Here is a 27828-nt window from a genome sequence, read left to right as displayed (position 1 = left end):
CTTTTGGTTGAGTATGACACATAAAAGTATCAAAACACTGGAAGAAATTGTGTGAGAGATATTAATGAAAATATGTTCAGCATTTTTTTTTTTTTAACAATTTTGAAGGCATGCACTCTTTTAAACCATTTTATAGGAGTCTTAAAAGCTTCTGCAAATTAAAGAACACTCTAATTAACTACTAATTAAGAACATTTTGCATGCATGTATGGAGAAAGAGTAATAGTCATACTCTTCCTTGGGGCCTCCCTTTATGGGAGCTGAAGTGGGGCCCCAAGCAGGATTCTATTTGGAGCCCCCCTGCCCCGGTAAAAGAAACGTTTCACACTTTATACTTTATACATTTTTTAAATATTGTTTTGTACTAAAACTATTTCATGGAAAAAAAGCTCATTAATCCTGACAACAAATTACACAATTAAAAAATATCATTTTAAATCTTCCCGACTCTTTTTTGACCAAGATTCAATTCCAGTACCACCACTTTTAGTAACAAGCACTAACGGTGTGTGCCATAGGGCCCAGTGAAACTGCTAAGGGAATTGTGTCATTATATTCTACAAACCCCGTTTCCATATGAGTTGGGAAATTGTTTTAGATGTAAATATAAACGGAATACAATGATTTGCAAATCCTTTTCAACCCATATTCAATTGAATGCACTACAAAGACAAGATATTTGATGTTCAAACTCATAAACTTTTTTTTTTTTTTGAAAATAATAATTAACTTAGAATTTCATGGCTGCAACACGTGCCAAAGTTGTTGGGAAAGGACATGTTCACCACTGTGTTACATCACCTTTTCTTTTAACAACACTCAGTAAACGATTGGGAACTGAGGAAACTAATTGTTGAAGCTTTGAAAGTGGAATTCTTTCCCATTCTTGTTTTATGTAGAGCGTCAGTCGTTCAACAGTCCAGGGTCTCTGCTGTCGTATTTTACGCTTCATAATGCGACACACATTTTCGATGGGAGACAGGTCTGGACTGCAGGCGGGCAAGGAAAGTACCCGCACTCTTTTTTTACGAAGCCACGCTGTTGTAACACGTGCTGAATGTGGCTTGGCATTGTCTTGCTGAAATAAGCAGGGGCGCCCATGAAAAAGACAGTGCTTAGATGGCAGCATATGTTGTTCCAAAACCTGTATGTACCTTTCAGCATTAATGGTGCCTTCACAGATGTGTAAGTTACCCAAGCCTTGGGTACTAATACAACCCCATACCATCATAGATGCTGGCTTTGCTAGCTAACCCGCTTATTGCGATATAGTCTTATCTTTAAATATTATGTGAATATCCATCCATCCATCCATCCATTTTCTACCGCTTGTCCCTTTTGTCTTCATAATATTTTACATGCTTATATATTTTCTACTCAGTTGGGCCATATACAGGTGTACGTGCAACTTTTATCTTTGCCCCTGAGATTTACTTTGTGCTTTTTAACTCTAAAAACGCCACACCTCCTCGTCTGCACTATTTGATCTTCTTTGCTTTGATGGTGTACGAAAGCATAATAAAGAGAAGCCAATTCCACTTTTATGTTAGTTCTAATTTGCTTTTAGTAGGAGTGGGACAGTGCATTAGATGTGGGTAATAAAACCTGCACCTGTAATAGTGTATGAATGCAGTAGTGTGTTGTGTAAGTTAAGTTTAAATTAACATAAACTTAAAGCAGGAAATCAATATGCAAAGTTTAAAGGGGAACTGCACTTTCTTTGGAATTTTGCCTATCGTTATCGTAATCATTATGAAAGACATGACGACGGATGGATTTTTTTTTTTTATGCATTCTAAATATTAAATAAATGCGATCAAAAATCAGCCTACAATGGAGCTTATGGGAGCCGTTCAGTTCTGACTTAGAGATGCCCTAAAGAAACATCTAAATACCTCCATTAGGGTTTTATATACATGATGTAAGTATATATGTAATGTAGTAACAAGCACATTTATAATAACATTTAATATTTACGTATTTTGATCATTTTAAGCATGTGCGGCACATTCATTACAAAAACGCATCACAACTTTTAGCTTTTTTTTTGGTTTTCTTCATCACTGATTATGACTCACTGCAGACTTCATGAGAGGCAACAAACATAATAAAACATCACTTACTGTATAAGGTCTGCTGTCATTAGGATGCAGACTGCTAGGATGTTCATATATTCCCATTTAGATGAAAAATGTCACATAATCCTTAAGAAGAAACAGGGTGGGGGTGCGGTGAACAAGTGCTTCTTGTGTCGTCCTTGCCAGTTACAGGTTCTATATGGCTGTCAACGTGTTCCAACTTGTCGGATTATATCAACAGCTACCTTCTGTCCAGGTGAGATGCATGATTTATGATCTACAATAAACATAAAGGGAGCCAGGAAACGAGGAAGCAGCTGATCAGTCGATGATGTAAACATCGACACACAGGAAGTGATCACGTCGCCACTATAAATAGTGTGTCTGCGTTAGCGCTTATAATAACAATATCACTAATACTTGGTTAATATTCAAGTCACAAAAAGCAAATGGAGTATTGTTGGCGCTTTTTGAATGGTCATTTATCAGATTTTATGAAATGCATAGTGGAGCTCTCATTGGCTCAGCTGTAAGCAGACTTTTATTTACGTTTATTTGATATTTAGAATGTGTTTAAAACAATCTATCCGTCGTCATATCTTTCACAATGATTGTGAACGATAGGCACAATTCCAAAAAAAGTGTTGTTCCACTTTAAGTTGCATGAAATTACTTCAATATCTCTATAACTCACACTAAATTATTGTAGTATGTATAGCTGTGTTGGTAAATCACAACTATTGTTGCTTGCTGAAGTTGAAATTCACTTTTTTTTTTAAATCATGTTAGACTGTGTGTCAAATTATAAAATAAATAACCAGTGATTGTAATTTTAAAATCAACAATGCACTGCCATGTCCTTTCACACATGATGGATCACATCTGATGGTGACCACACACAACAAATAAACACTGAGCTAAGAGAATAATTGATGGCGACACGGTAATAATTGAAATGGTAATGTAAAGTATGATTGACTTTTATTGTCATGACTCATGACCATGCATAAATGATATTTTGCTTTTGTTACTAAGTGCAAAACAACTGATACAATTCATATGTATTACATATGATGTTGAATAATATGGAATGCAAATAATAATCTTACATCCTGCAATAATAGCGCTGCTACTGTACGTCTATCAATTTGTGCCTAGCACGACACTGGTACATGTCACAACAACCCAATCAGTAACCTTGTAAATGTTGAACACAAAAAGTGGGTAACATTATTTTTATACATCAAAGAGTGCAGGGGGAAAATTAATTGAATAAATGCATAAGACATGCCCTTCCCCAAATTACTTCCATGTAGTCAAAAGACATCGTTCAGTCAGCGACACACAGGAGCTTGTTGAAGTAGATCAACGGTTTATTCGACTGTCTCTCCAAAGAGGGGGACCCGCCTTTATCGCTGCTTTGCTAATCCTAACGCTCTGTCAGGCTCCCCATGATTGGCCGAGAACCTATTCTAAGCTAACAGCTCGTGTATGTTTGTGTGTTTGGAGTGAACAATGGTTTGTTTTGTAAAACAACAAAAAACACATGTACTCCACCGCAGAAACCAGAGGTTAACAAGATGCCTTTAGGACCAGTTTATTTTAAAACACAATTTTGTGCAAGATATATAAGTAAATCTAAACCATGTGTCACGGCCCGGGCGCACTCCAATGCGCATTCATCTGTGTGCTGTGCTGCGCTGCAATCAATCAGCAATCAGCCCACCTGAAGCTGATGAGACGCCGGGCTTCTTAAGCCAGAGCAAACCTGCGTTCCGGGCCAGAACGTACCGACCTGTTCCTGTATAGTAAGCCAACATCTCTAGCTCTATGCTCACTCTCTCTCTATCTGTGTTTTCTCCTTCTTCGTGTTCATTGTCTGTTCTCGTGTCGTTCCAGCAGCATTCATCCATTCCCTGATTACGAGCTGTGTGTCTCGTCCCCCCGTATCCCCTCTGGTTCCCTGGCTGCCCTTTTGGATCTCGACCTCCCGCCTGGACACTGACTTTTGACGCCTCGCTCTTGCCCCTGACCTCCTGGCTGTCCCTGGATCTCCGAGCTTGCCCCCTTGGACTTCCGCCTCTCGCTCAACACTCCTGGCAACACTCAGTTAATTGCTACACATAGTCACACCATACACATATTTGGATTGAGTTCACACTTCATAATATTGTATTTAATAAATAGAGCTAAAACAACGTCCCTGCATCTGTGCCGTCTCCTTTCTCTCCCCCTGTACCGTAACAACATGACCATTACCAACAACATACCTTTCTGGCGATACGCTCCACCATGACTCGTGCCACAGGACTGATTGCGCCCCCTTCAGGGTCATAAAATGGACTTTGAGGGTGGTCCAGACTGGTCAGAGAACGGATCTTATCTTGAGGCAGAGAGGGCTTGTTGGGAGACTGAAAAATGAGAAACATATATGGAAGACAAAAGACAACGATTATTATATTTAGGAAACTAGAACTACAGTGGAACTTCAATTTATGAAACCCTCTATATGAAAATGTTACAATTTACAGACTTATAGATTGTGCCATATCTGCTTCTGTGTGCGAACCATGTCTTGGTGTACGAATGTTTCATTTATTAATTAATTTTGTTCGCTGCTGGAAGCCTTAGGAGAGGCAGAGCTCCCTACATCAAATCCTGTTTACGCAGTCCATTACTCAGCCGCCACTCCTCAGTGTTTCACCGTGTGTGTTCCTTTTATCGACATTCACCAAATGTTGTCTATTTTGGTACTTAGTATGATTTCAAAAAAGCCAAAATAAACAGCCTGGAAAGAAGGAGGGAATCGCTGTGGACTTAAAAAGGACTAATTGCAAGGATTACGCCAATAACGACAACATCATGGGTCACCACAGACCAGTTTTAAAGCACCTCCAAAAACAAGGCACGTTGGACAAATTCCTGTTGCAGCGAGGATGAAGTGAGACCCAGCTGGATCTCAGTGATACCAACACTAAGCACAAAGAGGAAGAGAGTAGAACCCCGGAAGAAAAGACTGCCGTTCCTCCCCGGCCCCTCCTCTCGCTCCTTTCTGTGCCTCATCTCTTGTCCCTGCATTCATCTTCTCTTGTGGCTTGCATGCCACAAATATTCGCCGAAACAATGTAAAAAAACATGTAACTTTTTTTTTGTAGCAAAATGTTTTTTAACATTTTTTAGAGTGCCCGCCGTGTGTGCGTGCTTTGACAGTTGAGCTTGCCGTTGCGGTTGTACTGTTTGCATAATAAAGAGATTGTTGAACCATTACCCCCTTGTTATGTTTGTTTGATAAACTGCATATGTAAACATTATATTGTCTTCATAGTGTGCCTTTTTTTTTTTTTTTTACAGAAATAGGGACTTTTGTCGAGGCTAAAACCAAATATTCATGTTTACCTCGTTTCTTATGGGACACTTTGCTTCACTATTCGGTTTACGAACCGTGATCAAAAACCATTACGGTTTGTAAATAGAGGTTCCATTGTGCTGGCTTAACAATTCAAAATCTCCCTGTATTACTCCATCTCCTGTAGGTGTTGACGTCACATCATCATATAAAACATAGTGGTCAACTTTGATTTAAGTTTCTCGTTCTGCTTGCTTTAATCTGTCGAAAAGAAAAACAACTAAATTAAGCCATGTCAGATGCCAGGGTAAATTTAAGAGCTTAGTGGGACAATCCAAGGATTTCATACAGTGTTGACATCAAGTTTGGTCTAACACACACACTCACAAACACACACATCTCTCTGAAGGAAGAAGATACAGATCACATAAAAAACAGCATCTCAAGGTGAGGGCAGGACAGGTAGATGTCCTTGTCAGATTTAGGAATAGTGGGTAGTGGTGCTCTGACTTGATTTGTTACAGACTGGCAGTTCAAATATGAAGAAATGAGGGAGGTGGGCATGTTCATGAATGTAAGCAGCAAACAGGTCGAGCAAGACAAGGTGTAATGTGACCACAGGGTCGGAAGGCTGCTCAGAGTCTGTGTTGAGAGGGAGGAGGAGGGATATCCAGAGGGAAAAAATGGAAAGGAAAGTTTTTCTTTTGACTACAAGCATTTGAAAAAATATGAAAGCACACCAAACTGAAAAAACATTGTGCTGTAATGCATTTTGAGCATCAGACCTAAGAATTCCTGGATCTGCTATAATGGCATATATACATGTACATATTACATACATACATGGATAAAAACACAACCTCCTATTAACAGTTACTAATAATACAATACTGACATTAGATGCATTTAACTTGCATTAGAAAAGTTACTTTGATACCTAAATAGTGGGTTTTTTGATTGGACACTGTCTATTTAAAGTAAACTTTACTTTTACTTTCTGGCTTTGCATAGACATCATACTTAATATTAACTGGGTATTGTACTAAGGTTTTAGGATAATATAATATTTTTGGTTCCGTTCTTTGCCTTTTGGACACAAGAATCATGCGTTTACTATAGCATGTTGGATGCAATAGATTGTGGAGATGTAACGTTTGCAAACGAGTCTAGTCTTTTCAACTATTCTTTTAAGTGAACAATGAGCACCGATTCGCAGTTGCGAGTTATTTTTATAGCAATTGCCCAGCCATGTGTGCACCCGACTGGGCTCGAAAATGAGTCAGAGTCAAAGGAAAGCAGCATTTGGGTTACAATTTTTGGGTTAATTGTTCTGCTGTGAATTGGTATTTCAGGTGTTAACACCAGGCTTTGCATTCATTTTTTAATCTTGTTTTAATTTGTATTCAAGTTGTAATTATAAATTTTTATCATTTGTATATTTCTGTGTACGTATGATCGACAGTGTTTTTAAAATAGTAATGTCATTACAAGATATGGAACCACCCTATAAAATGTTTTACAATGAAAATAAAATATTGATAATGTTTAAAAAATAATTCCCACCAATAACGTAGACTTATTCTCTTGCAAATCGTATCTAAAAACTGCAAAAGTTTTTTTTTTTTTTAATTATTATTTTTGCTTAATCTTATTATTTATTTGTGTGTGGCGTCGTGCGGGCCTCGCTTCCTGTTGGGTGGGGTCCGTGCCCGTGTGGCCCGACCTTGCGCTGTGGGGTCTCTGTTGGTGACTTGATGTGGTGGCGGCGCGGCGCCCATGTCTGGTCTGGATGCTGTGTCTCGGTTGTTTGGGCGGTGGTGTGTTTGTGCGGGTTTGGGTTGGGGTGGTGGGGTCTTTTGGTGGTGGTGGTGGTGGTGGTGGTGGGGGGGGGGGGGTGTTGGTGTCTCGTGTTTGCGTGTTGGTGTTTGTTAGAACTGTACATTACTTTGTAATAGAAATGGCAACAGCGGAGGATGAATGCCCCACAACAAGAGGATACAGAAACATAAGGTACTTATTGACTACTGCACAGAATATAATGGTGAATGTGTGCAAATGTTTTGGATTTATGCAGATCCCAAATAAGAAAAGTTGTTTTTGCATAATATTGCGAAACAAAACCCCAGATAATAAGTCTCATAATATGTGCCATTTTAGGATTCCAATACTAACACCATAATAATAAAGCACAGTACATCTGACTACGGTAGCTGTAACGCTACAACAATCCATCAAGCGTTGCGTCTTTGTAGCTTACCTTTGTCGCCATCGTGACATATTTTTGAGCGCTGTTTGTAATGTTCTAAAATCTCAATTAAACATCAAAGTTTTGGTATTGCTTGCTTACCTGTACTTACTAGCGTCATTTATTCAACTTGCAGTCCACACGTATCTCTTATGTGTGACTGCCATCTACTGGTCACACTTATCATTACACGAAACAAGCACGACCAGAATTAAAACGTACATTAGGCATACCGGGTTATAAGGCACATTGTTGATTTTTGAGAATGGATTTCAAGTGCGCCTTATAGTCAGAAAAATAACATACTTTTAATATTCAATGTTTTATCGTTTATACTTCATATCATAGTGTCGTCACGGTCTAATAGGTTGAAATATTTTATAACTTTTAAAGTTATGTGTTATTGTTTAGGCTTAGTGTTGACCATAGTTTGCTTCAATTAATGCTTTAGAAAATCGAAATGTCTCTGTTCACACAAACTGTATAACATGGAAACAACCCGCAGAAATGTTCCAACAGAGATTAGACTCCAGGTCTCCTGACTGCCAGTCATCTGAATCTAATAGTAATACTAATTAAACAACAAAAACAAATATTATTAAAAAGCATAATTATTAAGTTACTGACCTCATATGATACCCCGCTGTCAGTGCCCGCATCCCAAGGGATGAGATCCTGGACTACTCTCTGAGCCCATCCACACTCTTTCGTACACAAGTCCTCTGCAGACAGACCTACGTTCCAATCCGGACTGGGCCCCAACATTGTCAGGAAGGACATGAGATGGCGGGTTCGATCTACTGAGAACTCCGCTGATGGTGCTGCCCGCCTAAAAAGAGAGTGACAATTTACTATTTGTTATTGTTGGATTATAGACACCCGGGTAAGGATTATGTAAAATTTGTGTTACATTCGAGCCGCATGTTTGCAAGGGTTGCTGTGATCCCAGATGCAGCAGGACAGGCATGAAGCAGCGTGCAGGTAATAATTATTTTGGTCCTTGGAGTCAGAGCAAAATACAAAAACAGTGTGCTGCAGGGAAGACTACGTGGAGCTCAAGTCGAAATTTAGCATAGCCGGCATCACGTAGGGTGCCTTCAACTTATTTTTAAATATCTGACAGTATTATTGCGCCAGCTTTACTGTCATCTGGTGGACGATGTGAGTATTTTAGGCTGATGGCCATGAATTGCACTTTGATTCGCACACAGCACAGCAATGTTTTATATGACCCAATCCAAACAACCTTTGCCATTAATGGCACAAATAAACTAACACAAAAAGTCAACACACTTGGTCACTCAAAACACAACCTGCTCAGTGAACTTTGTGAGTACTATAAAAAACGTCCAAACACAACACATACTTCAAAATTACACCCAATTAAATTCCCTGCAATGCATGGTGGTTAAAAATGCTAAACACTCTCCACACTTAACCATGTTTGGCACATTTTAGCTGCTCGATATTTCTGCTTGATTACCAAACTTTAAGGAGGTCGCTACGGAAGTCAACAAGGTAAGAGTCAAACTTTCACATACTCTTAATATCCAATTAAATTAATTATCAATTAATTAATTATATATCCATTATATATATATATATATATATGTAAATGTATAGGCAATATGTGTGTGTATGTATATATTTTTCCTGTACATTACATGTAGTCTGCTTTCAGCCCCCGGCCAAAATTGTTAGAGAAGAACATAACATAGAACATAACATAAACTGAACAAACGTAAGCTGTTGCACAGAGCTAACCATGGACCTTTACCGAGTGAATGGCGAGACCGGGTATATAAAGGGGTATGATTGTGAATAGGTGTGTCTTAATCATGAACCAGAGGCTGGTGTGCCCACTCAATGCTCCAAGCAACAAGAACGGTAACCAAGAATGGAAAGAAGCTCTGAAAAAACTAAACTTAATACCAAAATTAGGATAATTATAACAAACATGAAAACAAGACAACAGGTCATGACAGTTTTGTCCCAGTCTGCCATATCCATTGAGGTTCCTGTGATGTTCCTGTCAAAATGAAGAACATAACTCCTCCAATTAAATATTATATTATTGTCCTACAGTATAACAGAAAAGCCTTTAACTGTTGCATCCAATCCAGCACGTATTTGCTTGTGCCCTTCAGAAAGACCCCACCCAGCAAAGCAGGGGATAGCGACTGCAATGTGTCATTATTATTATAATGTATTAGATCATCAATTGAGTTTTAAAAAATACTTTTCTCTGACTCGTGATTTAAAATGTTGTTTATGGGTGTGTTTAGGGAGTTTAAAAACATTGGTGGCTTCTCATTTTTGAACACAAATATCTACTTGTATCCATTATGATTAACTATTTAAAAATAGTTTCCCAGCCAGTGCAAATTCAAAGTGACACAATTCTTAGTGTCACATAGACAATCAGCTAGCCACTCTTTTTTTTTAGACCCGTCATCGTGTAGATGCATTTGACTTCAGTGCAGTCCTGCCCTTGAGGGCTCTTGCTAATGATGGCCGCAGAAGACGAGGAACAGCCCTTATTTCCCCTTGGAATGTGCAAAGAGAGTCCAGCACCCCTTTCTCAAAGTGTGCTGGAACTCTGACATATATCGCCGGCACCACCTGGACTCCACAATAAGTCACTGACAGCAAAGGAGAGACAGAGCAAGGCTGCTCGCAAATTAGGAAGGCCTTAATCACCCCAGGTAACCTCAGTGAACTGCGCCTGTTCTTGAAAAATGCTTGACACTAGTTTCAAACATGGACAAGTACGAACTCGGATAAAAAGTAGTGGTTTTGTTAAAGAAAGGTGAAACAGGGCCAGTGTGCGGCAGCTTCCTCGTGACTAGTTTGACTAATAAATTACCTAACAAAAATAACTGTGTTTGTGAAAAGGAAATCGAATGTCACAATTTGAATAAAATTCAAATTTCTACTTTAACACTGACAATAATTTTGCATTGTTGGATTTTTCATTTTATTTTGTGATCTTAAATTGGTTTGTCTTCAATCATGGCACATAAGCAAACATAAGTGCATCGCATTCATACTGTTACACTACGCAACATATATGTTAAAGGAGATCTGATTTATTTAGTCTTTCCTGACTTAAAATGTTGTGTTAAATAATGCCAACGCATCAAATCATAGGGTTCATGCAATTTGGTGGGAGCTTGCACACAGTTTTGGATGCTTTTGTTCGCAGGGTTTTGCAGTCTAGCGATGTTGTGACATCACTGCGAGGTGAAAGCACTTATTTTGACATTAAGGGCCTGATTTACTAAGATCCGAGAGAGGCAAAATGGATTACACACCTTATTCAGCTCAATTAACAGATGCAATCCACTTTGCACATGTTTAGTAGATCAGCTTTGTGTGTGCTCTCAGGTTTATACGTGTTTTAGTACACGCAAATCTTTAGTAAATCAGACCTTAAGTCTAGCTCTCAACCAGAGATGGGAGCTTCTCCCCTTTGCTTTAGGCTATAATGAAACACACAAAAGGTAGGATAAAGTTTTATTTTGATTTAATCTTGGCATTCGCATAATAACATTGACATGCAGTGACATAAGTGCTGCTAAAAACAGCTTTTTTTATGCAGACTTTTTAATTGATCGACGAGTGTTCAGGTGTACCTAAAGCTTTGACCGTGCGAATCGATGTAATGTTTATGTATTTTCAACCATGTCTTGGAAATGAAATTACAGTAATGACTTCAAGATGTATATTCAAACAGTGTACATTTTCAAAGAAACATTATGATACTTTTGGAGAGGGTGGGGTGTGGTTTCATTTGAATACAAATGACTGTGGTGCAAAATGTACCTACATTTTACACCAAAGCATATGTATATAATACATAGGATTTAGACCACAAGGAAGGGTTCTAAATGTAAATGGAATCATAACAGGTACAATCAGGTGTGCTAACGGACTGTATTCCTGCAGACTGTATTGATATATATTGATATATAATGTATATATTGTGTTTTTTATGTTGATTTAATAAAAAAAAAAATAAAAATAAAATATTATTATTATTTTCTTTTTTTTGTCATAAAGAAATACAATCACGAGTGCTTACGAACTGTATACCTGCAGACTGTATTGATCTATATTGATATATAATGTATATATTGTGTTTTTTATGTTGATTTAATTAAAACACATTTTTTTAAATTTCTTGTGCGGCCTGGTACCAATCGGTCCACGGTGGTTGGGGACCACTGTTCTACAGAATGTTGGCATGTGTTTATGCTAAGTTTTTGTCTATTTGTGTGAGGTCAGACGTCACTGATGTTGGACAATAGAGAAGACCAGTTTTCTCACCATTTCTGTGCAAGTCAAGGAATCATTGTCATAGTGTATGCAGATTGGTAACACATATCAACATATGACTCTCCTTTAGGTTGACAAACTTATCTTGTGAAGCCTCTGTTGTAGAGATAGATACAAGTACTGAGATTTTCCCTTTTTTCAGGTATTTATTTTTACTTGGTAGACCTATAAAGCTAGTAGTGGGACAAAACACAAACGGTTTGTGGCAAAAGACTGCAAAATCTGGTATTTTTTCATAGTTCCATGCACAATCACTAACATGTTCAATGCGCAACAAGTGGGCCAAAGTGTGGCTTACCAAATTAAATACATATTCATATTGATCTCTTGAAACTCCTCACATGTTGTGCTGATGTATGCTTAAAATCGCTATGTTCAGCTCGCTACCCATTGACACATTTTCACTTTGGTAATTGTGCTAGCATTTTAGAGAGGTGAAAACGTTTGTTCCCCTTCAAATTGTATGATTGCATCGGATACGAATGATTTTCAAACTCTAAAAAATAAGGGGGATTTTTTATTTCCTAATAATACCTCCAACATAAATTTCCTACCGTCTTAGGTTACTTCTTTCAATTAGAATATACCAATGCAATTACCAAAATTCACTTTTAACTCAGAATCTGCCAGGGGATCAATAACTTAAAGAGGTCACATTATTATATTTTAATCTACATGTAAAAATACTTCCTTGTGGTCTACATAAACTGTAATGGTGGTGCTTTAAAGGCTCAACACATTGCGTAACTTTTGTCTAAAAGACCATCTTCAAGCCCCCTTTTCATGGAAACCGCTTCCCTGCCCAGTCAGTCATTTGTGTAGTTTTTGAGAAACGCACTTTGCGAAGGACAAAAAAATATCACACATTACATATTTTACTTCTTATTAGGAATGGCAAAAGTGACAATTTTTAGCATCCAACCGTATGAAAACCTCTACCATGTATGGCGATATTCGCTGAAATAACAATTGCCACCTGCATCACAATTCAAACGGCGTTTATAAATGGTTTATGAATATCTCTGCAATGCCTCCATGGTTTGAAAAAATAAAACAGGAAAGAAAAGTGGGTTTTGCATAATCTGAACCATTTAACTGTAATAATGCCACAATATATGTTTTCAAAGAAAATCATCTCCATCTCTCTTTGAGAAAAGTAAGTAACTGCACAGTGTACTATGTGATGGTTTGCATCGCATAATATCTCCAACCACATAATACCTACTATGGACTATGGCTTAAATTTGCCATGGAATACACATTTTATTAATATTATATAAAAACAAGAACCAAACATAACCGAGTCACACAAAAACTATATGAGGGGCATCATGGCGCCTCATATATTATAAAGTAATTGTCATAGTTCAGTTAGACATAAATATGCGACATACAAAAGTAGATTTACAACGTAAAACAAATGTATTTTCTTTCTTAATACTGTAAATGTCTACTATGATTAATCTGACTGTTATTTTTTCTGTACAGTGCCTCAGGATGAAACAAATAATTGGCTGCGCAGACAGTGAGGTAAGTTAATTATCCCTGGTGGATATCCTTACTTCTATTCCTGGTTGTGCAATTCCCTTTGGAGATTAAAGGCATCGGCCTTTTTGTCTGCGTAGGAAACAACATTGCACAGGTTGTTACCGTTGGAGTTCTTCTCCTCGAGCTGAGCCAAGAAGCATCTTGTTTTTCTCATGAATAAGAGATGAAATAGCTACAGGAGCTAATGAACTCACAAAGAATGTGGTAGACGGCAGTTTCAGGGAAGGGTTTGAACTGATTAGCATTTACTGGGTTCAACTTGCAGGATTGTTTAACTGACCTCAAAAAAGATACTTCAAAATTTGAAGGAAAAAACAATATTTAGGATTTTTTGTGATCTAACCAGAAATGATGGGCAAGCTACTCGGAAAATGTAGTAAGCTAGGCTAAAATGTATTCTTAAACAAATGTGGCTAAGCTACAGGAGAAACTATCCCCAGAGAATTGTTGCAAGCTGCACTAAACGCTACCTACCTACATGGCAAAAGTAGCTTGCTACATCAAAGCTATATATACATATAGAGTTGTGGTCAAAAGTTTACATACACTTGTAAAGAACATAATGTCATGGCTGTCTTGAGTTTCCAATCATTCTACAACTCTTATTTTTTTGTGATAGAGTGATTGGAGTACCTACTTTTTGGTCACAAAAAATTCATGAAGTTTGGTTCATTTATGAATTTATTATGGGTCTACTGAAAATGTGACCAAATCTGGTGGATCTTAAGTATGCATACAGCAATGTTAATATTTGGTTACATGTCCCTTGGCAAGTTTCACTGCAATAAGGCGTTTTTGGTAGCCATCCACAAGCTTCTGACAAGCTTCTGGTTGAATTTTTGACCACTCCTCTTGACAAAATTGGTGCAGTTCAGCCTTGTCCACACGTTTAAGTCAGGACTTTGGGAAGGCCATTCTAAAACCTTAATTCTACCCTGATTTAGCCATTCCTTTACCACTTTTTACGTGTGTTTGGGGTCATTGGCCTGTTGGAACACCCAACTGCTAGGGATGGTGTTCCTGGGATTAAAGGCCTCACCGTTTCTCCTCCCAACATATTCTTGGGTATTGTGGCCAAACAGCTACATTTTTGTTTCATCTGACGTATTGACTATCGGCCAAATTGTACAATTGTGTAACATTTTAATGCCTCTGAACATTGCATTTATTGTGTTTTAAGGCCTAAATTTTCACAAAATCCATTTAATAACTTTTAATGCTTTTTTCTGCCCCACGGAAACCCAGAGCTTAAAGTGTCCCTCTGTTATCTGACTCCCTTGTCATGTCACGTAGGTGCCTGTCTGTTATTTTGCTTCCTGGTTTCGATGACCCGCCTGATCTTGCTCCTGATTGGTGAGCCCATTATGTTTTGCCCTAATCTTAGCCAATTGTGACTCATCACACAAACACCAACCAATCCTCATGGATTTTCTACGTTTGTATGGATGTTCTCATTCATCCGGGTCATTGTTTTTTCTCCATATTTTTTGGGGGGCAAAGATTCGCAGTCCATTTTCTCTTTTTGTAGCTTGTAGCTTTTGATGTAAGCTACAAGCCACATGGGTCTAAAAAAAGCTACGCTACAGGAATCGTTCAAATAGTTGCAAAGCTCCTGCCAAGCTACTGGGAAATGTAGTTAAGATATGTAGCTTCGCTACTTCTAACAAGCTACTGCCCAACACTGCCAACCAGAATGTTGAGTACAGCGGTACCTTGGCTTACATCTCTTGGTTATTTTTTTGCTTTCGGTTTCGGGCAAACATTTTGGTTACAAGCCAGCTAAAGATGCCTGGTAGACGGATAAAGCTTTGTTTTTTAAAATCTGGGTACAAAGGAAGTCAGTGTGAAGGACAGTGAAGAGAGAAGAAGCTTAAGATATACATTGAATTTAAGAACAAAATAATTTGAACATATGCAGCGATGTGTGTGTAGCCCGACTTAGCGAAGCAGTGCGAGCATAAACTTTAACTGCTGTAGGGTGGTGTGGCTCCGATGGTAGAGCCATTCTCCTGATGGGTTGCGGTTGGCGCCTTTTGTGGCAGCTTCCGCCACACACTGAATGTGTGTGTGAATGGGTGAATGTGACTTAGAATGTAATGCGCTTTGTGGATCGTGCAGGTATAATAAAGCGCTATATGCTGTAAATACAGACCATTTACCATTTAAACTCTGTATGACTAATTACAGAACATTACTTCTCTGAAACTACTAAATCCTTTTGAGAACAGGCATAACAATGACATCTCAAAAACTTTCAGTTTCATCTGAGGACCGCAGTGATTTAGTAACAGTGAACATTTAATAAATAAAATGTCTCCAATTAGATTAACATTTCCACTGTCTAGAGACCTTGATCAAGACATTGGTCCCACGGATGCTTCTGCCTTGCCATGCTTGTTAGTGTCTCTCCATGGTGACATTTTCCATCACCATTAGCTCTTTGACAACCTCCACGGTACAATGCTGCTTCATAAATGCATTGACCAATTACTTCAGTAGGTTGGCTAGCCTGTGCAGCTGCCTCTTAATACTACAGTGGCTCACTATTTTTTGGCAGAAAGCTCCAGAGAGGTTGTTACTTTACTACTTCAACCCATCATAGCACAGCCTTCTGGCAATTATGACTTTCACACATTAACGGCTCACTGCTGCCTCTTGAGGGATAAATTGGTATCATGAGACAAGAGGAACTGCCTCTTGCATGTTTCGATATATTTACAGTAAGTCCAAATGACATGAGATACTTACACATTAAGTGGTTGCCAGGCCGGCCATTGTGCTTTCATTTTGATGACGGTCAGGACCTCGTCACCCTAAAAAGACAAAAAACACACTTTCAAACCATTATGTATGTGCTGCACAGAAAGTCCAATAAAACAATATTGAAAGCATATGTTGCAGTCTCACAAGAATTGCTAATGCTGTGATTTATTTAATTTCCCCACCACAAATCTGACAGGTAGGCGCAAGAATGGAAGACTAATCCTATTTCAAATGTAAGAGTTTTACCGAAGGCCCACTTCCCCTGAGAAGGAACTGAATTTATTGAGGCAACAGGAAGCTGAGCTCACAAATCCATCTGACTAAGCCATAAACTGATGCCTTAGTAGGCCATTTGAAAAAAATAGTCTGGACCAATCATAAGCATTAGCTCCAGGCATTGTTTTTGAGGTGATTGAAAATAAACGACTGTACAAGCGTATAAAAAACAAGCCTATGAATGAAGAGAGCAGTTTTATCAAACATGGTCAAGAGAAAAGCAAACAACAGCACCGATGACTTAATAGTAGGGATGTTCCAATCAGGTTTATATGCTACCAATTCCAATACCGTTCATCCATGATACCAATAACAATCACATCTATTCACTACATTTTCCATGTGTTTAAAGTATGAAGATGAAGCATTCAAATGGCCCCATTCATTGTGGTTTACCTGACACATGAGACATGACGAATTGGATAGTGCACACAACTACTAACGTACACATGGCGCAGCCCCACTGGCTGACCCTCATTACACTTACAACATTAACCTAAAAATGCACCGGATTACAACAAAAATTGGAAAATAAATACTACATTGATGTTTTACTTGTTTTAAACCACACAGACTTAAAATAACACATTAAATTGAAGTAAAAGCACATACTTGTAACTCATTGTAGAATGACTCTACAGTTTTAATTATTTGTAAATAATGTTAGTAAAATATATGATGTCTCTGTTTTCTCTGTCCTCCAGGTGAAGACATTCTCTGTATATTGTTTTATGCTTGCAAAGTGTTTGTCCATTTTAAACATTATTTATGTTCCAACACATTTATCCCCAGAGGTTAAGAGCATTTGTAAACTGTTAAAAGCAGTACTTTTTAGGATGAGCAATTATCATCACACTTCAACTTCTTTGTCATCTGAAATATTCTTATTTCCTAGGTTAGCCTTGCAAATTATCATTATTATTATTATTTTTTTTTTTTAACGTTTTGATTGGACATTTGATATGAACTTTTAAGCTCTGCTTAGAGACAAATTCGATTGGCGAAAATGACGCTGATTGGCCAAAATGTGTAGGTAAATTGCGGGCACTGGATGAGGTTACGAGACAAGGCAAGACAAGTTTTTTATAGAGCACAATTTGTACACAAGACAAGTGCTTTACAAAAAATCCCAAGACGGTAAAAGTAAAAATACAAATAAAATAAATAAATACTCATGAAAATAATCACAAATCAACTTAGAATGTTCTTGTCGATAAAATATTTTCAGCTGCCATAAAAAAAAGTGTTTTCAGCCTGGATTTGAACAATGTTATGGCCTCTGTTACGTCTTTTGAATGACTATTCCAGATTTTAGGAGCATAAAACTGAAACACAGCTTCACCATGTTTGGTCCTGACTATGGGCATCAGCAGGAGACCACTCCCTGAGGTTCTCACAACCCAAGATGGTTCATATGCTTCTAATATTTCAGAGATGCACTTTGCCTGAATTGGTGCAATCGCAATGTCACAAATTCCTGGAGGGACTGATTCCATAGACCAGTGATTCTCAAACTGTGCTACATGTACCACTAGTGGTACGCCAAATTAAAGTTAAAGTTAAAGTACCAATGATTGTCACACACACACTAGGTGTGGCGAAATTATTCTCTGCATTTGACCCATCACCCTTGATCACTGCCTAGGAGGTGAGGGGAGCAGTGAGCAGCAGCGGTGGCCACGCCCGGGAATAATTTTTGGTGATTTAACCCCCAATTCCAACCCTTGATGCTGAGTGCCAAGCAGGGAGGTAATGGGTCCCATTTTTATAGTCTTTGGTATGACTCGGCCGGGGTTTGAACTCACAATCTACCGATCTCAGGACGGATACTCTAACCACTAGGCCACTGAGAAGGTTCAAATGATCAATTGCTTAAGTGTTTTATTTTCGTATATTTAAACACAGTATTACTATATATATATATATATGTTGGTCATTATGGTGGTACTTGGAGAGCTAGGTTTTTTTCTCAGGTAGTGAAAAAAGTTTGAGAACCACTGCTATAGACTAATTCCAGCCAGGGGATCATTTGATTTTAATGTATTTATTCATTATTGTGTGTGTGTGTGTGTGTGTTATTTGTTTATAGAACACACACATACTCCACTCCTTTTGGTCCCCTGTACCTTTTATCGTCCAAAAACAATGTTACGGCGCTATATTAAATGGAGACAGGTCAAGCAATAGAACCATATGACAAAGGGCCACTCAAGCTGAAGCCTGTTGACATAAGATTTATGGACCATATATTTAAAAAAAAATACTGGGCACTAAACACTCGGAAAACTAGGATTGTAGAATGTGCCACCGTTTTTTAAACAAGTAGGTTTTCCTTCCAGTTACATACTTTGAACATATTCATTTCTTTAAGCTTCTGCATGAATTTGTCTCCTTGTCCATTAAAACCTATCTCCATTCCTGAAAAATTAAATGTTTTCAGTGCTACTTAGGATTTAGATGGATTCTATACAGACAGTGGCATAAGTAATACAGGCTGCAGTGATCAAGTGATTAGCATGCAGGCTGCGCAATCAGGAGATATGTGCTCATATCTCCATTTGGGTATCTTTGTGCGGAGTTTGCATGTTGCCCATGCGATTCTGCCCTGTGATTGGCTGGCGACCAGTCTGGGTTGTTTCCTGCCTCTTGCCCAAAGTCAGCTGTGATGGGCTCCATTTTACCCAAGACCCTAATAAGGATGAGTGGTATAGAGAATAAATGAATGAAACATGATACAGCGGGTCCTTGAGCCACGAACATGTTCCGTTCCGACCACTGTGATGTAAGTTCATTGTTAGTGTAACTTGAAACCAGTGGCAGATAGTGGTCTTTCAACTAGGGCAAGCTCATTTTCATATAGCTATTTTCTAAACAGGAGTACAGTCTCCAATAACAGATCAAAAAGCTAGATTTTACAAAGAAAACTCTTCTAGAGATGCTCGACATCCGTCGGGTGGGACAAAGCCCAGTATTTATCAAATGACTGTCTAGTTTAGCTGCAGTGGAACAACCCACTTTATGCTCTGCTATTGAAGTCAATGGATGCTCAGCTTCAACGCTGTTTAATGCACTTTCACAATCACAATCATTGAGAATAAAGTTGCATCAGCTGTTACGAAAGTTACAAGCATTCTAGCGCATATTTAGTCAATGAAATGTAATAATAATAATAGATTGGCTTTATATAGCGCTGTTTAAGACACTCAATGTGCTTTACAGACAAAACTGAGAACAATCATTCATTCACTCCACATTCACACATTGGTAAGCTACATGTAAACACAAAAGTACATATTTGAACCCTTTTTTTTAGGTATTTGAGTGGGTAGCTGACCTTCCCTTGCAGTCTGAAGACAATCGCCACGGCTCAAAACTAAAACCACAAACATACAAAAATCAACACTTATGTCACTGACACAGTACACAGAACATATCAAGGACATACAGTAATACAAATATTAAATACCAGAAATAAATGTGAATGTAATTAAAACGAAAACAACTCTATACGTGTTTCCCTGTAGTTGTCTTGCACACTGGAATCGGCATTGCAAGGGAGGGAGAGGCAGGAGGAAGTCTCAATAATGAGACCACTACACTTCTTAGTTATCACTGTTCATTTCATTGTAGAAGATCCTTTCACATGTCCAATAATACAATATTCATGCTTGAAGATAGTCGCTGCGTTTGGACAGTTCCGACCCAGGTATGTGGCCAAAATGTTTTTCTCCACTTCTCCACAGAGGGTTTTACGATGCTGAAATCCACTTGGGGTTTTACTTTCACTTTCCCTTTCTTTGGTGCGTTGGCCGCATGAAGAGTCTGCCTTATGCTTGGGAGACCTTATGGATGTTAAAGTTAAAAAAGACCAAAAGCAAAGTCTTTCCTGAGTATAGCGAGCACGCCTACATATTACTATGCTCGCACATCGCTATTTTTTTCATTTTGTACAGTATGATAGTTTATGGGAGTGAGTTTATGATAGTTTATGATACGGAACGCCAAAAAACAAGGGTCATCTGTAGTTTTCCTGCACAATATAACATATTTTTAGAGAGAACCATTATAACCCAGGTGACATTAGAACACATTTCGAAAACATGGTACCACACCATAAAAAGCCTTGATGACAGTGAGAAGGGTAGTTATGTTTCATCTTCAAGCTTGCACACCAAATTGAACTGTCAAAAGGAAATTCCAATTGCTAACAGGTGACACAGTTCATGTTTCAAACGTTACACTTAGCATTGTCATACTTTACCATCCTATTTTACCGCATTTACACAGACGCCAATCTCAACAAAACGCCAACACAAATGATAATGAATGAAAAAGTTATTCTTCTGAACTTCCACAAGTATTCACAGTTCTTACCACGTCTCTCATAAATGTCTGCACAAAATGATGGACATAAACTCACTTTAACTATATCAGACAAGTTGGGCATTTTGTTTAATGACCGGTATCGTACAGAATTATTGGCTTAACGACAGACTGTCAAACAGATCATTAACTTGCAAAGACTATAAAGCGTCTGAACGCATTTCATGTTTAAGTCCCCTTTTTTCATTAACGACATTCATACAATGAAACATGGTGGTAATTATTATGAAAATGATAACATGTTATATTGACTAATGTTTCCATCACATCTGTAATGTGTGGATGAATGTAAACATTTCAAAGATTGATGACTGTCTTGCCAAAGTGCAAGCAAAAGCAAGATTAGTTTCATCACATGTTTTGTCTGCAACACCTTATTTTCACTGTCACACATTAGCACAAAATACTTTCATCACATACATTGTGAGAGGTTTTTGAAAATATATTTTCAGAAATAAAGGTCAGATACAAAGAAAAACATCGGACATCAAAGTATTCTACTGCTATACATTTGTTGTGTCAGTTATGTTAAAACCAACAAAAAACAGGCAAACACAACACTAGATAAAAGCACAAAATGAATACAAACCCACCATCTGTATGAACCTGTGTGAAGTTGGCCCTCCGCCCTTCGCACAACTCTGTTGAAATAGTCTCATTCGTTTGTGCTGCGTTTGTGCTGGTTTGTGCAGTGGAAATGGTTGTTTGTGCTGCTTTTGTTTCTGAATTATTACAGATTCTTATATAGGTCAATCAAAGGTCACCCAGACCCCCGTTCTCCAAATTGAGTCCAAAATAAGCCAAAATAATCTCATTTATTTGTGCTACGTTTGTGCTGGTTGGAGAAGCAAAGAATATTGATTGGGGTGCTTTCGTTTTCAAGATATTGAAATTTCAAATTTCCGGAAGTGACGTCCTCGTGAACCTGACCCCCCGGGTTTCCTCAAAATAGGCCAAAATATCTTCAATTGAGCCAAAATAGTTTCATTCGTTGGTGCTAGGTTTGTGCAGTTTAAATGATCGATTGTGCTGCTATAGTTTATGAGTTATTAGCGATGAATACATTAGGAAGTGACGTCACGATCAAACAATAATTCTTAATTTTTTAACAAAACAGTCTAATTTGTGGTCCAAACAATAACGAAATAGTCTCATTTGTTTGTGCTATGTTTTTGCTGATGTGTGAAACTATCGATGGTGCTGCTATGATTTATAAGTAAATAATTACGATATTGAAAGTGATGTCACCACTTACAGTAAATCAATTACCGTATTTTTCGGAGTATACGTCGCACCAGCCGAAAATGCATAATAAAGAAGAAAAAAAACATATATAAGTCGCACTGGAGTATAAGTCGCATTTTTTGGGGACATTTATTTGATAAAACCCAACACCAAGAATAAACATTTGAAAGGCAATTTAAAATAAATAAAGAATAGTGAACAACAGGCTGAATAAGTGTACGTTATATGACGCATAAATAACCGACTGAGAACGTGCCTGGTATGTTAACGTAACATATTATGGTAAGAGTCATTCAAAAAACTATAACATATAGAACATGCTATACGTTTACCAAACAATCTGTCACTCCTAATCGCTAAATCTGATGAAATCGTATACGTCTAGTCCAGGGGTGGGCAATTAATTTTTACCGGGGGCCGCATGAGCAACCCGAGCACTGCTGGAGGGCCACATCGACAATATTTCAATTACATTTTGCTCAATATTATTTTTGATATACCGTAAGCTAAATAATAATAATAATAATAATACTTTCATTTAACCTAACTTAACTTTATACCAAAAGCAGATAGCTTTTGATGGTTTTATTTTTAACACTGTCTTACACTACACTTCCTGATGTATAATGCAATGCAAAAATGTCAATTTCTGCACAGGGTTAATTTAAAGTTTATCCTGCATCCTCTTTAAAAGTCCAACATTTTTCCCCGTCAGATTTGGACAGTGTTGTCACACCTGCCAGCTTGTCCCATTTCAGTCCTAACATGTCTAAACACGCATTTATCTTTGTGAACAACTCATTACCTGTGGTTGTCTCTTTAATTGACTGCATGGCTGCCAGCTCTTCCGTGATTTTAAAGTCTGCAGTTATCCCACGTAAGAAGATGAGCAGCTGGGCTGCGTCGCGTACATCGCCAGCGAAAAACAGTCAAAGTCGGCCGTTCTGTTCTTCAGCTGAAGCTCCACATTTCCGGGCATATCAGCGCAACAGAGTCCGATAAGCACTCCTTAATAAACTCTCCGTTAGAAAACGCCTTACTTTTTCTGGCGATTTTGTGAGAAATTACGAAACTTGTCCTGACGGCTGCATCTCTGGGGGTGTGAAATATGGCAAAAAGTCCTTGTTGGGTTTGCATTTTACCATCAACGCATCAGCCTCCCTTGCGCGCGCTTCATCAGACAGATTACGGTATTTTTCCTTGTGCTTCGTCGTGTAGTGGCGATTCAAATTATATTCTTTAAACACAGCAACCTGTTTACCACACATTAAGCACATGGTTTTACCTTTAATATCTGTAAAGAAATACTTGGCAGCAACGTTCCCTCTAATTGTTCATGTGTCTGAGCAAACACAACAACTCCCTGAGCATTCAGTGGAGCACATGTGAGCAACATCACACGTGGCAATACCAGCAGCACACCTGTCTCAAACCAATCTTTTCTAATAACACTCAAATGAGAGGAGTCCTTTTCATGAGATTGTTTTGTAATATTAGTGATTTGGCCCACTTGTAATGAAAATAAAATAAATCTTGTTTTTCATAAGCTATGGATTAGTATTGTACAGTATGTCTGGGTGGGGGTCCTGCTTTGGAAATCATTTGTACCTCTTTCAGAGATCACATTTAGTTCCCCTTAAACATCCTCATGTTGCACAATGAAATGTAAGCATAGGATGAAGTGTGGATTCCTGTAACTTTCTCTAGTAACAGCATTCCATGATTAATATAAATAAATTAACAATAATAATAAATTAGAGTAGAATAAGCACACGTATGACTGATGAGTCATAGTGTAATTTTGTGTGGTGTTTGAGTTGTCCGACTTTTTGTGTGGCCATAAACGCACCAGTGGCTTAGTGGTGTGCGTGTTGGTGACAGATGACAAGTTGTTTTGGGCCTGGTTTGTACGGCAGAAAATGACTAGTTTTTCGAGATAGAAGTTTTTTACTCATGTTTTTGGGGTGGTTATGACCGAATATAAACAGTTTTGCTCAATAAAGTGATCGATATAATTCCTGTTCTCGAAGCATCTCGATAGACGTTACAATAATTGAACAGTGTTCAATTGAACGGTGTTGACGAACACCGTTAGGGCCGCTTGTTGTCACTGTCACTCAGAGTTGCATTGCAAAATTACACAGAATAAATGTGTTTATTTTGTTTAGAATTCAGATGGGATTTGATTTGGTGCGCGGCATACATTTGCTGTGCGCAGAGGACGCTTGAGCAGTGCGCAATTGCGCAGGCGCGCACCTTAGAGGGAACGTTGCTTGGCAGTCCATGTCTTGTTGAAAACACAGTATTTGTCATCAACTTTTCTCTTTTTTAGCGTCTCGGGTGTAAACCGTGCATCACTTGTCGCTGTGCACCTTCACTCACAGGTTACACACGGACATACGCCCATAAATACCACTTTTCAAAATAAAAGCAGCACAGTTGTATTGCACGCACGACATAGATGTTTTTTAAACTTTATTTTGTCATTTGTGATTGCAGCTGTTCACATTCACTCACAATCACGCACGGGCATACGTCCACACGGATGTAATACAAATAACGCTTTTCAAAACCAAAGCAGCACCGTTGTATTGCACACTCGACATTGATACTTTTTTACATTTATTTTGTAATTTATGATTGGCCTCACGCGGGCCGGACAGGGACGCACAAAGGGCCGGATGTGGCCCGCGGGCCGCAGAATGCCCAGGTCTGGTCTAGTCTCTTACGTGAATGAGCTAAATAACATTATTTGATATTTTACGGTAATGTGTTAATAATTTCACGCATAAGTCGCTCCTGAGTATAAGTCGCACCCCCGGCCAAACTATGAAAAAAACTGCGACTTATAGTCCGAAAAATACGGTAAGTTGTTTTCTGTTGTTCCTGCCATGTTCGTATGCTAAGTGCTGCCGCCCCAAACATAATTGTTGTCCAATTTTAAAAAGTTTGCTTTCATTGTTTTGACAGGTTTCTCTCATAGCAATGGCACTACACTGCAAAAAGTCAGTGTTCAAAAACAAGGGGAAAAAATACAAAAATTAGGGGTATTTTATTTGAACTAGGGCTGGGCGATATGGCCTTTTTTTAATATCTCGATATTTTTAGGCCATATTGCGATACACAATATATATCTCGATATTTTGCCTTAGCCTTGAATTAACACTTGATGCATATAATCACACCAGTATGATGATTCTATGTGTCTACATTAAAACATTTGTGTTCATACTGCATTAATATATGCTCATTTTAAACTTTCATGCAGAGAGGGAAATCACAACTAAGTCAATTGACCAAAAGTGTATTTATTAAACAGTTATTAAGCAGTGGCACAAACATTCATGTCATTTCCAAAACAGAAAGTGCAAGATTGTCAGAGACATTTTAAAATGAGCTATTAGTGCACTTTTGTGCATGATGTCACTAAGAGGACATATCAAAACAACACTAAATTAAAGTGCACTCTTTGTACAGAACGCCACTACAATAGTTTAAAACAAATAAAGTGCACTTTTGTGCATGATGTCACACAAGATATTTCAATAACTGTCAACTAAAATGAGCTGCATAATAGGAAATCAAATACTCTTCGTCCTTAGCTATGTGGTAGGTTACTGCGGACATTATCTCCTTTTGTTGTTGACTTATTTTTTTCATACGGTGTTGATCTGGAAATGTTTGCCTCGGCATTTTAATGGTGTGGGCGTGTGGCACCGAACGGAGATGTTGACATGCGGAGTAAGCACTCTTCATTCTCTAGCAGGTGACTTTTCAAATGATGCTACATATTAGCAGTAATGCTACTTTTTGTAGCAACACTTTTGCCCAACACTTGACAAATTACGGTTGTCTGTTCGACATATTCCCACTTGAAGCCAAACCACTGCCAGACGATGAACCCCCTTGTTGTTGGAATTAATTCTTCCTGCATTTGTTATCAGATTTGCACCTTCTTTCTCTCGTATTACCACTCCCACCACAGCTAACTTTAGCCATGCTGCTACCTCTCTGCTGCGCGAGGACGTATACGTATGTGACATATGACTTGACAGTATGTGACGTGTGTTAGAAGGTGCGCTCGCTGTCTGTGAGAAGGAGACACAAGAAAGAGTGAGAAGAGCCTGTAGTGTAATGCCAGCAGCTAAAAGCAACTGCTTGAGAACGTATACACGAATATCACAATATAGTCACTTTCTATATCGCACAGAGACAAACCCGCGATATATCGAGTACATCGATATATCGCCCGGCCCTAATTTGAACTAAGCAAAATGATCTGCCAATAGAACAAGAACATTTGGCTTTTCAAGACTTTCCAAAACAAGTAAAATTAGCTAACCTCAATGAACCCCAAAATACCTTAAAATAAGTATATTCTCACTAATAACAAGTGCACTTTTCTTAGTAGAAAAAAAAAGAGACCTTTTTGCTCAATATGTTGAAAAACATTCTTAAATTAAATAAATGCTAGTGCCATTATCTTGACATAATGATATGCGCTCGGCATTACATTTCTTGAAACCAGCAAACTTTTACTTAAAGGCCTACTGAAACCCACTACTACCCACCACGCAGTCTGATAGTTTATATATCAATGATGAAATCTTAACATTGAAACACATGCCAATACGGCCGGGTTAACTTATAAAGTGCAATTTTAAAATTCCCGCCACACTTCCGGTTGAAAATCTCCTTTGGATGATTCATGCGCGTGACGTCATAAAATGCACGGAAGTGTTTGGGCCCTATTGGACACAATACACAAAGCTCTGTTTTCTTCGACAAAATTCCACAGTATTCTGGACATCTGTGTTGGTGAATCTTTTGCAATTTGTTTAATGAACAATGGAGGCTGCAAAGAAGAACGTTGTAGGTGGGGTCGATCGGTGTCTTAGCGGCTAAGTACAATACTTAAAGCAACACAACAAGGACTACTTACCCTGATAGCAGACGCCTAGCTGATGCTTGCCGCCAAACCCACGGATGAAGTCCTTCGTCGCGCCGTTGATCGCTGGAACGCAGGTGAGCACGGCTGTTGATGGGAAGATGAGGGCTGGCTGGCTGGCGTAGGTGGAGCGCTAATGTTTTATCATAGTTCTGTGAGTTCCGGTTGCTAAGTTGCTAAATTAGCTTTAGCGTCGTTAGCAACAGCATTGTTAAGCCTTACCAGGCTGAGAATTTTTAACCGTGTAGTTACATGTACATGGTTTAATAGTATTTTTGCTCTTCTGTCTATCCTTCCAGTCAGGGGTTTATTTATTTTGTTTCTATCTTCATTTGAGAACGATGCTAGCACGTTAGCTCAGTAGCTAAGTGTGTGTCACCGATGTATTGTCTTGGAGATAAAAGTCACTTTAAATGTCCATTTCGCGTGCTCGACTCTCATTTTCAAGAGGATATAGTATCTGAGGTGGTTTAAAATACAAATCTGTGATCTACAATAGAAAAAGGAGAGAGTGTGGAATCCAATGAGCCAGCTTGTACCTAAGTTACGGTCAGAGCGAAAAAAGATACGTCCATCACTGTCTCTCAAGTCCTTCACTGTAACGTTCCTCATCTACAAATCTTTCATCCTCGCTCAAATTAATGGGGTAATCGTCACT

The 27828-nt window shown here is 38.4% G+C and overlaps 1 protein-coding gene across 1 annotated transcript in view; it reads right to left on the bottom strand.

Annotated features, from left to right (window-relative positions):
• The window catches only part of spon1a (spondin 1a), a 200639-nt gene that overhangs the window by 13971 nt on the left and 158840 nt on the right, over positions 1 to 27828 (bottom strand). Inside the window, exons 8-10 of the mRNA XM_062026768.1 lie at positions 16304 to 16368; positions 8297 to 8498; positions 4349 to 4489 (exon numbers count right to left, since the gene is read on the bottom strand). Coding sequence (XP_061882752.1) covers positions 4349 to 4489; positions 8297 to 8498; positions 16304 to 16368 — 408 coding nt within the window. The remainder of the gene's footprint in view (positions 1 to 4348; positions 4490 to 8296; positions 8499 to 16303; positions 16369 to 27828) is intronic.

Source organism: Entelurus aequoreus, linkage group LG02 (assembly GCF_033978785.1).
Source record: "Entelurus aequoreus isolate RoL-2023_Sb linkage group LG02, RoL_Eaeq_v1.1, whole genome shotgun sequence".
Taxonomy (NCBI): Eukaryota; Metazoa; Chordata; class Actinopteri; order Syngnathiformes; family Syngnathidae; genus Entelurus; species Entelurus aequoreus.
This window is presented reverse-complemented; position numbering and strand designations above follow the sequence as displayed.